The sequence below is a fragment of the Taudactylus pleione genome, unplaced genomic scaffold, assembly GCF_031769625.1.
Source record: "Taudactylus pleione unplaced genomic scaffold, aTauple2 ptg000343l, whole genome shotgun sequence".
NCBI classification, from domain to species: Eukaryota; Metazoa; Chordata; class Amphibia; order Anura; family Myobatrachidae; genus Taudactylus; species Taudactylus pleione.
In genome coordinates this window covers 908,815-921,716 of record NW_028284744.1, presented here as the reverse complement: position 1 = coordinate 921,716, position 12,902 = coordinate 908,815, and the positions used below count along the sequence as shown (strand labels likewise).

At 50.7% G+C, this 12,902-nt stretch overlaps 1 protein-coding gene across 2 annotated transcripts in view; it reads right to left on the bottom strand.

The window, feature by feature from the left end:
• The window catches only part of SURF2 (surfeit 2), a 95,649-nt gene that overhangs the window by 53,957 nt on the left and 28,790 nt on the right, over positions 1-12,902 (bottom strand). For both annotated transcript variants that reach the window (XM_088443998.1, XM_088443997.1), the window contains exon 3: positions 1,342-1,445. In XM_088443998.1, coding sequence (XP_088300124.1) covers positions 1,342-1,445 — 104 coding nt within the window. The remainder of the gene's footprint in view (positions 1-1,341; positions 1,446-12,902) is intronic.

Sequence of the window (12,902 nt, the reverse complement as noted above, 5' to 3'; positions counted from 1 at the left end):
GGGCAGGGAGTGATGTGACCCCCTAGTGTGTATGTGTGTGACCATGTGATGGGGAATATAGAGTGTAAGCACTGGGGCAGGGAGTGATGTGACCCCTAGTGTGTATGTGTGTGACCATGTGATGGGGAATATAGAGTGTAAGCACTGGGGCAGGGAGTGATGTGACCCCTAGTGTGTATGTTTGTGACCATGTGATGGGGAATATAGAGTGTAAGCACTGGGGCAGGGAGTGATGTGAATGGCAAAATATTCTCTGTAAAGCGCTGCGGAATATGTTTGCGCTATATAAATAACTTGTAATAATAATAAACTCATTTTTGGCAATATATTTTGTACGCACATATCAGCTGTGTCAGGTCCTTTTTCTCTACAGAAAATAATCCATGCACTGTCCCATTATACGGGGAGTTAAATACCTTGTATAGACATAAAGAGCTGAAAAGGAAAGTTTAGAGCACTGAAATCAATATTTTTGTATTAACATGTATTTTGTTCATTTGTTTTATTAAAACAGATTTTATAGTATAATTTGTGTTTTATTTTCAAACAAGCGCTTCGACAAATTTTGTCCTGGTAACCACTCTGTATAGTAATACAACCTACCAGATGAAATGGGACCCCTGTACTTATTCATGCCAGGATGGGAAAGATCTGGGCACACACACACACCATTACTTCCTCATGCTATGAAGTATAGGATGTTATTCTCTGCTGGTCCCCAGAAACTAACTACTAAGGGGACACATTGTTTGATGGGGGTGACACCTCTTTTTCAAATGAGGGTGCTCCCGAGTATGTAGGTTTCAGGGCGAGGGAGATTGCGCCTTCCCATCCACCCGGTCTGCTATTTCTGCAGAGCAGATTAATATTATCCGTCAGAGGTGATCACCAGACAATAACCACTAAGGGGCCACATCAGTTATAATAGAGGACTCCCCTCTTTCAAAAGAGAGTGCTCCCAAGTTTATTGACGCCAGGATGAAGATGACACTTCTGCATTCTCAGCTTTCGTAATGATTTCTACAGCGCATTTTTCTGGTGACCACGAGATCACCACAGAAAAACTACTCAGGGATGACATCATTTGAAAGACAGGACTCCCTTCTTTCATACAAGAGTACGGATGCTCTTCATTCATACCCTGGCTTTTGAAACTTTCCATAGTGGTTTGCCTGGAGTAGGAGGTACTTAATTTCATCATCCCCCTGGCGAGATCTCACAATGCCCCTCCCCAATGCCAACGACATAGGTGGAGGTTTTGGTAAGTCCCATTCATCTTTAGCAGTGAAAGGGTTAAAAGACATTTATTTAAACTGCTCTTAGCAAAGACCAATAACTTACATTTGCGCAGAGCTTTCAGGTAGCGTTTTCCCTGGACGTGTCTCTGAACGTGCGCTGGGATTTTGTTGATATGACGAAGTGTCAGTTTGCAAAACAGCTGTTGTCTAAAAGGAAGCAACAAAGATTTATACAAAGCGGATAGCGAACAAACATCGTCTTTTGTTTCAATATATCCTCCAAACGAAGATTCTCTGCATAACTAGATTACTAAGCAGTTTCTCATTGCAAGTACAACAGCTGAAAACCTGGCTCCGAACCTCATGTACTATAGTTCTATTTTGCTGTAGACAGCAAGCAGTGCCCTATTGCCTCTTGTATTATTCCTACATTTGTTTCTGTCACATATAGGACTTCCAAGCCCCATTACGTGACGCGGCGCTGACTCTTTCTGGCCTTGGGTACCCCCACTGGCTGCCGAAGACATCCTGAGTCTGGTGATTGACAAACAGCCGGCTATCTCCAGGAGCATCTCTCACATCACCTGACCCAAGTAGCCTATCAGGGTGGCCACTTACCTGACACATATAACAAGAGATATGGTAAGAACTTACCCTTGTTATCTCTGTTTCTACGAAGTCCATAGGGTCCACAGGGTTGACCTTGGGGTATAGCTGGATCTGGATCCACGGGCACCACGCAGTTAATGCTTTCACTGCTCCCAGGATGCACTTGGGTCCGTCCTCCTCTATACCCCGCCCCCGAGCCACAGGCACCTTAGTTGGTAAGCAGCCCAGGCTGGAGGAGGAGACTAAACAGAGAGAAGGAAGACTAGAACACACAAGAAACCATACTCAAAGAAATGGGAGACAGAAAACCGGTGACCAGCCACACAGCCCATTTGAAGCCAGGTGCGTCAGGGCGGGCGCCCTGTGGACCCTATGGACTTCGTAGAAACAGAGATAACAAAGGTAAGTTCTTACCATATCTCTTGTTTTCTACTTCAGGGTCCATAGGGGTCCACAGGGTTGACCTTGGGAATGTCCCAAAGCAGTTCAACTAAGGGCGGGGACGCTCCTGAGCAGAAAGGAGCACCCGGCGCCCGAAGGAGGCATCCTGAGAGGCAAAGGTGTCAAACGCATAAAACCTCAAAAATGTCTGAATGGAAGACCAAGTGGCTGCCTTGCACAGCTGAACAGCGGAGGCACCACGTCTAGCAGCCCAAGAAGGACCCACAGACCGTGTGGAATGAGCCTTAACAGAGGCCGGAACAGGTAAACGTTCCTGTATATAAGCCTCCCTAATAACAGAACAAAGCCAACGGGCTAACGTTTGTTTGTTGGCAGGCCAACCCCTCTTATGAAAACCAAAGAGGACAAACAAGGAATCGGACTTTCTAACCGAAGCAGTCCGATCAACATAAATTCGTAGAGCACGGACAACGTCCAATGAAGCCTCACCAGCTGAAAGATCAGGTGACTGAAAAGCTGGCACCACCAGTTCCTGATTAATGTGGAACTTAGAGACAACTTTAGAAAAAAACTCAGGACGAGTGCGAAGCACTGCTCTGTCCTGGTGAAAAATTAAGAAGGGGGGACTACAGGAAAGCGCCCCCAACTCAGATACCCTCCTGGCCGAAGCAATTGCCGGGAGAAACACAGTTTTAAGTGTTAACCACTTGAGATCAATAGACTCAAGAGGTTCAAAAGGAGGTCCCTGCAGGACCCGAAGAACCACCACCAAGTCCCATGGAGCCACAGGAGGCACAAAGGGAGGTTGAATCCGAAGCACACCTTGGAAAAAGGTGTGAACATCAGGCAAGGTAGCGATCCGTCGTTGGAACCAAACCGACAGAGCCGACACACTAACCTTTAGGGAAGCAAGACGTAAGCCCAGATCAAGACCGGACTGTAGAAATGCCAAAATCCTAGAAACCCTGAACACCTGAGGATCAAAGTTTCTGGACTCACACCACTGAAAGTAAGTGTGCCACACCCTGTGGTAAATCCTTGCCGAAGCAGGCCTACGCGCCCTCATCATGGTACCGATGACAGAGGTAGAAAAACCCCGGGACCTTAAGACGGCTGTCTCAAGAGCCACGCCGTCAAAGACAGCTGACCCAGATCCGGGTAAAGGCAGGGCCCCTGAGACAGCAGGTCCCGACGCTGAGGCAGAAGGAACGGGGCATCTACGGACAAGCGCCTGAGATCGGAGTACCAAGGACGCCTGGGCCACGCTGGAGCCACCAGCAGAAACGTGCCCCCGTCCTGTTTGATTTTTCTGAGCACCCGATAGAGCAGGGAGATCGGAGGGAACAGGTACGCTAGGTGAAACGTCCATTTCACAGACAGCGCGTCCACTAGGCTTGCGCCTGCATCTCTGGTCCTTGAGCCGTACACTGGCAACTTGCAGTTGTGACGGGAGGCCATCAGGTCCAACTCCGGCAGTCCCCATTTGTCCACGAGAAGTTGAAACACCTCTGGGTGAAGCGACCATTCCCCGGTATGCACGTCGTGACGGCTGAGGAAGTCCGCCTCCCAATTGAGGACTCCCGGGATGAAGACTGCAGAGATCGCCGGTAGGTGGCACTCCGCCCAAGCCAGGATCTGAGACACCTCCGACATCGCAGCTCGACTGCGAGTCCCTCCCTGGTGATTTATGTACGCCACTGTGGTGGCGTTGTCCGATTGCACCTGAACGGCTCTTCCGTGAAGACCGGTGCCTGATGACAGTAGAGCACGGTACACTGCCCGCAGCTCTAGAACGTTTATGGGAAGGATGGCTTCCTCCGCCGAGCAACGGCCCTGAAGAGACAACGAGCCTGTCACTGCCCCCCAACCCCGGAGACTGGCATCTGTTGTGAGCAGAACCCAGTCCGGGATCCAAAAGGGGCGGCCCTGGATGAGATGAGCTGACTGAAGCCACCACGCCAGAGACCGGCGCACTTCCGGGGACAACACCAGCATCTGGGATCGGATCCGGTGAGGTAACCGTTCCATTCCGATAGAATCAGCCCCTGCAGGGGCCTGGAATGGAACTGGGCAAATTCCACCATGTCGAATGCCGACACCATGGCCCCCAGGACTCTCATTGCCAAATGGACCGACACCCTGCCACTGCTCAGGCAACTGTGTATCCTGAGTTGTAGGGAGGACACCTTTTCCCGATGTCAAGAAAATCCTTTGTTGACAAGAATCCAGAAGTGCTCCCAGATGGACCATCCATTGAGATGGGACCAGAGAGGACTTCTTCCAATTTATCAACCACCCGTGTGCTTGAAGACAAGCAATGGTCAGGTGGAGATGTCGAAGAAGCACCTCCGGGGAGCTCGCCAGCAGCAGAAGATCGTCCAGGTACGGCAACAGTCGTAGACCCTGACCCCGAAGGTGGGCAGCCATAACTGCCATCACCTTGGTGAACACCCTCGGAGCCGTGGAAAGGCCGAAAGGCAACGCCCGAAATTGGTAGTGATGGTTCAGGATAGCAAACCTCAGATACCGCTGATGTGCCGGTGCTGTGGGCACATGGAGATAGGCGTCCTGGATATCGAGGGAGACCATATAATCCCCGGGTTCCATCGCCAGAATGATGGAACGTAACGTTTCCATCCTGAACCTGGGAACTCTGAGGTATCTGTTCAGAGACTTCAAATTCAGGATAGGGAGATGAGAACCATTGGGTTTCTGCACCAGAAAGAGTAGAATAGTACCCCGTCCCGCGCTGAGACTGCGGAACGGGAACAATGACCCCCGCTTGTAGCAAGGATTCTATAGCTACCTGAATCTGGCCAGCTTTGGTCTTGTCCAGAGAAGGACTCGTGCAGAAAAACTGGTGGGGCGGCCTGAACCGAAAAGACAGGGCGTACCCCTGAGAGACTACTTCTCGAACCCAGGCATCCGTGGTAGTTTTGTGCCAACACTGGGCGAATTGGAGAAGTCGGCCTCCCACTCTGGGGTCCCCCAGAGAGAGGCCCGTCCCATCAGGCAGCAGGCTTATCCTCCTGCTTGGAAGAAGGGCGCCGAGCACTCCATGCCTGCTTCTTGGGCTTGGGTGCGGCCTTGGTCGCCGAATGTCTCGGGAAGGACTGGCCCTTGGCCTTACCCTGAACCCGAAAGGACCGAAAGGCAGAGCTCCTCACTTTAGCCGGCGCAGAGGCCGAAGGGAGGAAAGACGACTTGGACTTAGCCAAAGTATCAACTATCTTGTCCAAATCCGGACCAAATAGTAAATCACCATTAAAAGGCAAGGCCTCCAGACCCTTTTTTGAATCTGCATCAGCCCTCCAGGACCTCAGCCACAGGGAGCGCCGAGCAGACACCGCTGCAGCCGACACCCTAGAAGTGAGCAGGCTGGCATCCAAAGACGCTTCCCCGAAATAGGAAGCTGCATCCCGCATCTGTCCCACTAACGCTCTCTGGATATCCGGAGCCTCATCAGGAAAGGTATCCTCCAAGGCATTGGCCCAGGCCTCAATGGCTTTAGCCAGCCAGGAGATAGCCATAGACGGGCGAGCCACCGCCCCGGAAAGAGAATAAATGGACTTTAAACAAGTCTCCACCTTCCTGTCCGTGGGATCCTTCAAAGAGGAGATAGACGGCAATGGCAGCGTCGCGCTTTTGATCAAGCGGGTAACGTGGGAATCCACTGCCGGCGGAGTCTCCCATTTCCTGCAATGAGCTTCAGGAAAAGGATAGTTCGCCGCCAACCTCTTCTGTGGATGGAACCTCTTACTGGGTAATTGCCAGGCCGCCGCCATATGATCCGTTAATTGATCAGACAGGGGGAACACAGTTGAAGTCACCTTGGCATTTTTAAAATTAGGAAACTTCGACCTAGGAGCCGGCACATCATCCTCAACATGTAGGATAGCCCGCACCGCCCTAACTAAGGCTGGAACATTAATGGAGGACTTAGCTTCCACCTCCTGCCCCATGGCATCAGAGTCAGAGTCCTCGTGGATTTCTCCATCATCTGAGGATATTTCCGAGTCCGACAACTGCGCAGCTAGTGAACTCACAACCGGAAGTTTAGACGCCCTTGGTGGCACATCACTTTGCAACATCAACTGAAACGCCGAGGATGAAGCCGCCAGACTCTGTACGGAGCTGGGGAGAACATCCACCCAAGGCGGAGGAGCCGTCGGAGCAAAACTCTGCAAAGGCACTACAGACTGACGCGTCACTGGGGGAGACTGCACATACTCAGGCAGTCCCGAGTAAGGACCCACAGTCTGGGCCCCGGGGGGAGACCGCAATATTTGCGGAATACCCGGGGAATGGGGGATGGTGGGCTGAGGCAATGCCCTAGAAGGGACCGCTGATGGGACCGATAACCGGTCCGCAATAGACGCCAGCACCTGTGAAAACAGCGCCCAAGGAGGGTCCTGTGACACAGGGGGGTTGGAGGGGCCCGGTACCAGCTGGCACCGCCCGCACAGACCATCCTGAGATAAGTCAACTCCAGTAGCACAGCGTCTGCAGGAAAATAGCACAGGAGCCACAGAGCGCTCAGTCTCCTCATCAGACATGATACCGTAAATACACAAGAAATAGGTATCACCAGAGGAATTACGGTTTTAACACCCGCGCACTCACCAGTATGCGACACAACAGCCCAGATATGGTACTGTGTAGCACACAACAGTATGTGACTGACCCCACAAATACGTGATTTATATAAGTGAGGGTATCAGAAACAACGCCCTTCCCCCACACACCTGCCGGGCCGTAGGAGAAGGAAAGGGATAGTTATAAGCTGACAGCAAGGAGAATAAGTCACAGGCAGCACTAGCAATAGTCACATACAATGCAGAAAAGTTAGTACTCACTGCACCTTCCGCTACAATCAACCGCCCAGATTCAGTGTCTGGGAGGGCTATAGCGCTGTGTACACTGTCCTTTAGCAGGGGAGAGGTACACAGGGGGACCGGTCCACTTGATACCGCCTGGGAGTCTGCGATGCCTGCCAGTAAAGATGGCCGCCAGAGACCTCAGAGGAGGAGTGGCCGAGAGATAAGAGCAGCTCAGCGACGCCAGACTGCTAGTTGAAAGGCGCGCTGAGCTGAGGGGAGGAGCCGCTAGACAGGGAAGGCTGCCTCCCCTGGCTAGCAATTAACCCCTGGGTTGTCGGTCCCGCTACCAACCTGTTACCCTGGTGGTCTAGCGGACACGCGGGGTATTCCTCTATAGAGGGGGAGCCCGCCGCCGCTAGCGCCTCCGGTCTGTCCCCAGAGACCGGAGGCTTCTGACTACATATAAAGTATCCCTTACCTGATCCCCGTCGCGTCCGGCAGCAGTCAAGGGAGTCCCAAGAGCCCGGCTAGTACAGGCTCTGGGGTCCCGCCGCGATCCCCAGAGCTGTACTGGCGTCGCGGCGCCAGCGGGGAGGAGCGGCAGCGTGGACGTCCTAAAGGACAGTCTGATGCTGCCGCTCTAATAGTGTAAAAAAAGTAGAAAAAAATAAAAAATGTATCTTTTAAAATAAAGCTTAGGGGCTGCTCCTGCAGCCCCACTGCGACAGGGTGACCCGACTCCGGCCGGTCACCAACTAAAACTGAGGTGCCTGTGGCTCGGGTGCAGGGTATAGAGGAGGACGGTCCCAAGTGCATCCTGGGAGCAGTGAAAGCTTTAACTGCGTGGTGCCCGTGGATCCAGATCCAGCTATACCCCAAGGTCAACCCTGTGGACCCCCTATGGACCCTGAAGTAGAAATGGACTATATTGGTCATGTAATATAGAAAAGATCGCTGCGTATATTTGATTATCTTATTGTTGTGCTTTTTATGGAAGTGTAATTGAATATATTTAAAAATGTGTTTCTGAATTAAATTTTATGTAGTCCCGGCTGACATTTCATGATTATGTATAATTAGTGCAGAGTCTTGCTTATGTGTGAGCACGGGAAACTAAGCAGCATTACATTTCATCTTACATATTGTAGAACATGTGTTACTTGGATAACCGGATTTTGGTACTTACCGATAAATCCCTTTCTCCGATTCCACAGGAGACACTGGAGGACTTCAAGACAGTGGGGTATAGACGGTGCTGAGTGGAGCTGGCACTTTAAAATTAAATGAAGTGTGACTAGCTCCTCCCCTCTATACCCCCCTATAGGCCAGTATTAGAACCGTGCCCGAGGGGAGCAGAGAAAAAAGATTGACAGAAGAGGAGGGGGCGAAAGTACACATAACAACTGAAAGGTGAAAAGAAAGTAACATAGAATGAAACAAGAGACGACAAACATGTCTCTAATATTCATAACATCACCCTAGACAACAAACATGTCGCCAACAGGCATAACAGGTGTGGCAGGAAGAACAGCGCGGGGTGGGCGTCCAGTGTCCCCTGTGGAATCGGAGAAAGGGATTTATCGGTAAGTACCAAAATCCTGTTTTCTCCTTCATCCACTAGGGGACACTGGAGGACTTCAAGACAGTGGGGACGTCCCAGAGCTCCCATCACGGGTGGGAAAGCGCTGAGAACCCTGCAAAACAGACTGACCATATTGCGCTGCAGAAGTCGCAAAGGTGTCAAATCTGTAAAACCGAACAAAAGTATGCCGTCCTGACCAAGTAGCTGCCCGGCATAGAGATTCCATAGAAACGCCTCGAGCAGCCGCCCACGAGGCACCCACTGAGCGAGTGGAATGTGCGGTAATGGAAGATGGAGGTTCCCTAGACGAGGCCATATACGCCTGTCGTATGGTCAGACGAATCCATCGAGCCAGTGTCTGTTTGGAAGCTGGCCAACCTGGACGAGCAGCATCATACAAAACAAAGAGTATCTGTCTTGCGAACGGCTGCCGTCCTGTCTACATATATGCGAAGAGCTCTAACCACATCCAAGGATCTACAAGAAGGAGAATCCTGTGGAAGAACCGGAACCACAATAGGTTGATTGATGTGGAAGGCCGAAACCACCTTAGGCAAAAAATCCATTCTGGTGCGTAGCTCAGGTCTATCCTCATGAAATATCATATATGGTGGACGACATGATAGAGCTCCCAAGCTCCGACACCCTCCTGGTGGAAGCTAGAGCCAGCAGAAGTATCACCTTCCATGAAAGATACTTCAATTCCACCAACTCCAAAGGCTCGAACAGCGAAGACTGCAAGAAAGACAGGACGAAGTCTAAGTCCCATGGAGCTGTAGGAGGAACAAAGGGTGGTTGTAATCTAACCACACCCTGCAGAAAAGTCTGCACGTCCGGTAATAAGGCCAATTTCTTTTGGAAGAAAACCGAGAGTGCTGAAATTTGTACCTTCAGAGATCCCAACCGAAGGCCTGTTGAGAGATCTGCTTGCAGAAAAAGCAGAAATCTGGGAAGACTGAAATCCGTAGAAGGCAGAACTCTACGTTCGCACCAGGTTACATATGCCTTCCAAATACGATGGTAATGCTTGGAAGTAACTTCCTTCCTGGCTCTAAGCATCGTAGGAATCACCTTGGAAGGTATCCCTTTACGTCTTAAGATGGCCCTTTCAACAACCACGTCATCAAACGTAGCTGCTTTAAGTTTGGATAGAGTAAAGGACCCTGAAGGAGCAGACCCTCTCTGAGTGGTAAGGGCCACGGATGTCTACCAACAGGAGCTGAATGTTGGAGTACCAAGCTCTGCGAGGCCAGTCCGGAGCTATCAGCAGGACCTTGGCCTGTTCCCTCTTGATGCGTTGAAGGATTCGAGGGAGAAGGGGAAATGGAGGAAATAGATAAATGAATTGGAACCGCCATGGTGTTGACAGTGCATCCACAGCCACCGCTTGTGGATCCCTTGTTCGAGAGCAGTAAAGGGGCAGTTGATGGTTCTATCTGGATGCCATGAGGTCGACCTGCGGAAGACCCCACCGTTGGACCAGCTGTTGAAACACCTGTGGATGTAGAGCCCATTCTCCTGGATGTACATCCTGACAACTGAGGTAATCTGCCTCCCAATTTTCGATGCCCGGAATGAAGATTGCCGAAATCGACCTTGCGTAGCTTTCCGCCCAGATCAGAATCCTGCTGACTTCCTTCATGACCGCATGACTTCTGGTGCCTCCTTGTTTGTTTATGTATGCCACTGCTGTGGCATTGTCGGACTGGACCCTGACTGCTCGGCCCCTCAGAAAGTGAGCTGCTATCTGTAATGCATAGAAAACTGCTCTTAATTCCAATATGTTGATTGAAAGACTCGTTTCCTGTGCTGTCCAGCGTCCCTGGAAGTGATGCTCTAGAATTACTGCCCCCCAGGCTCTTATCGACTTGCCTCCGTGGTAAGAAGCGTCCAATCCCACTCCCCGAATCTCTTTCCCTCCCTAAGGTGAACTGAGTTTAGCCACCACAGTAGGGAAATCCGAGTCTTGGGTTGTAACCGGACTCTCTTGTGAAGAAACAGGTGGGATCCCGACCATTGTGATAGTAGATCTAGCTGAAAAGGTCTGGAGTGAAAACGACCGTACTGGACAGCCTCGAAGGCTGCCACCATCTTCCCCAGAAGTCGGATACATGCATGAACCGAAACCTGCTGACGTCGAAGGACCAACCCTCACTATCTCCTGAATGGAAGTTATCTTGTCCTGGGGAAGGACCCATTGAGACACGGTGTCCATGATCATTCCTAGAAACTGCAATCTCTGTGTCTGTTGCAGATGCGATTTGGGAAAATTCAGAATCCATCCATGACGAATGAGGAGGTTGTGCGTCACGGTGATGTCCTGTAATAGTTGATCCTTGGAATTCGCCTTCAGGAGTAGGTCGTCCAGGTACGGAATAATAGTGATTCCTTGTTTCCGAAGGAGACTCAACATCACAGCCATAACCTTTGTGAATACCCGTGGGGCCGAAGATAAGCCGAAGGGCAAGGCCTGAAACTGGAGATGTGAATCCCGAACTGCGAATCTCAGGAAAGGCTGGTGAGGTGGCCAAATGGGAATGTGCAGGTAGGCATCCTTGATATCTAGAGATACCATGAACTCGCCCTCCTCCAAGCCTGCAATTACCGACTGAAGAGACTCCATCTTGAACCGGAAGATCCGTAAGTATGGATTGAGATCCTTTAAGTTTAGAATGGGTCTGACCGAGCCGTCCAGCTTCGGAACGACAAAAAGACTGGAGTAAAATCCTTTTCCCCTCTGATGACTGGGGACTTGGATTACCACTTTCATGGACAGAAGCCTGTCTATTGCTTTCCCTAAGACCATACTTTTGTCGTTGGAAACTGGCAAACCTGTGGTAAAAAAACGATTCGGGGGTTGCAGTTGGAAATCTAGCTTGTAGCTCCAAATTATTATATCTCGGACCCAAGCGTCCGCACAGGTTTCCATCCAGACCTCTCTGAAGTCCCGAAGACGCGCTCCCACTCTGGGGTCCCCCAGGTGAGAGGGAAGCCCATCATGCACTGGGTTTAGAAGTGGACTTAACTTCCTGTAGACTCGAGCCTCTGGTGGCTGCGGTTCTACCCCGACCTCTGTTACCACGAGACGTTGATGATCCTCTGAAACGACCACGTGAACGACCCGGGGCCCAAAAGGACCGAAACAAAGGTCCTGAGTAAGATCGTCTAGGTGGAGGAGCTGCAGATGGTAGAAAAGTGGATTTACCTCCAGTAGCCTGAGATATCCATTTATCTAGTTCTGCCCCGAATAGTACATGTCCAGTGAAAGAAAGTGCTTCCACAGCCTTTTTGGATTCAGCGTCAGCCTGCCAAGTTTTGAGCCACAGCGCCCGTCGTGCTGAAATTGCCAGAGCTGAAGTTCTGGAGTCAATAGAACAAACATCCTTAGACGCTTCTCCAAGGTAAGCTGCCGCTTCACCTATATGTTCTGCTAACGGAATGAGTTCCTCCATAGGTAGTTGATCCTTCATTCCGTCCGCCAATTGCTTAGCCCAAATTTCGATAGCCTTGTTAGTCCAGCAGCTAACTATCGCTGGACGAAGAGTCACCCCTGCCGCGGTGTAAATGGACTTAAGAGTGCTCTCCAGTCTCCGATCGGACGTGTCCTTTAAAGACGTGACTCCAGGAACAGGGAGCGTAGTCTTTTTTGACAATCGCGATACAGATGAATCTACCGTAGGGGGAGTTTCACAAGCCTTTCTATTATCTGCTGGAAAAGGGTAAAAAGATAATAAACGCCGGGACATCAAACTTTTTAACAGGATGTTCCCAGGCTGTCGTTAGAAGGGAATCCAGCTCTTCCGATATAGGAAAAGCCGTAGCTTGTCTTTGTTTCTTAAGAAAGAAAGACTGCTTTGCAGGACCTGAGTCCTCTTCCTGTATGTGCAATACATGTCATATTGCAGCAATGAAGGCTTCTATTCCCTCTGAGACGTGTTCAGAATCAGACTCCAGAGGCTCTTTAGGCGAATCTGGGGCATATTCACCCTCTTCTAATTCGGGCATATCCTCCTCCTCCTCTGGGTCATCCCAATGGAGGACTGAGGGTAACAATCTCTTTTTAGAGACCTGCGGAGCGGACGCCATTGTCATGGCTCTGGAAATCCCCTCCATAGAAACAGCTAGGGATCTCGCCCATGCTGGTTCCTCTGTAGCAGCTGACCTGTAAGCCTCTCTTTCTCTGCGAGAAGCCTCTAGTTCAGCCGAGAGAGAGGACATAACAGATGTAACCTGCGTCCAAGACAGTGGTTC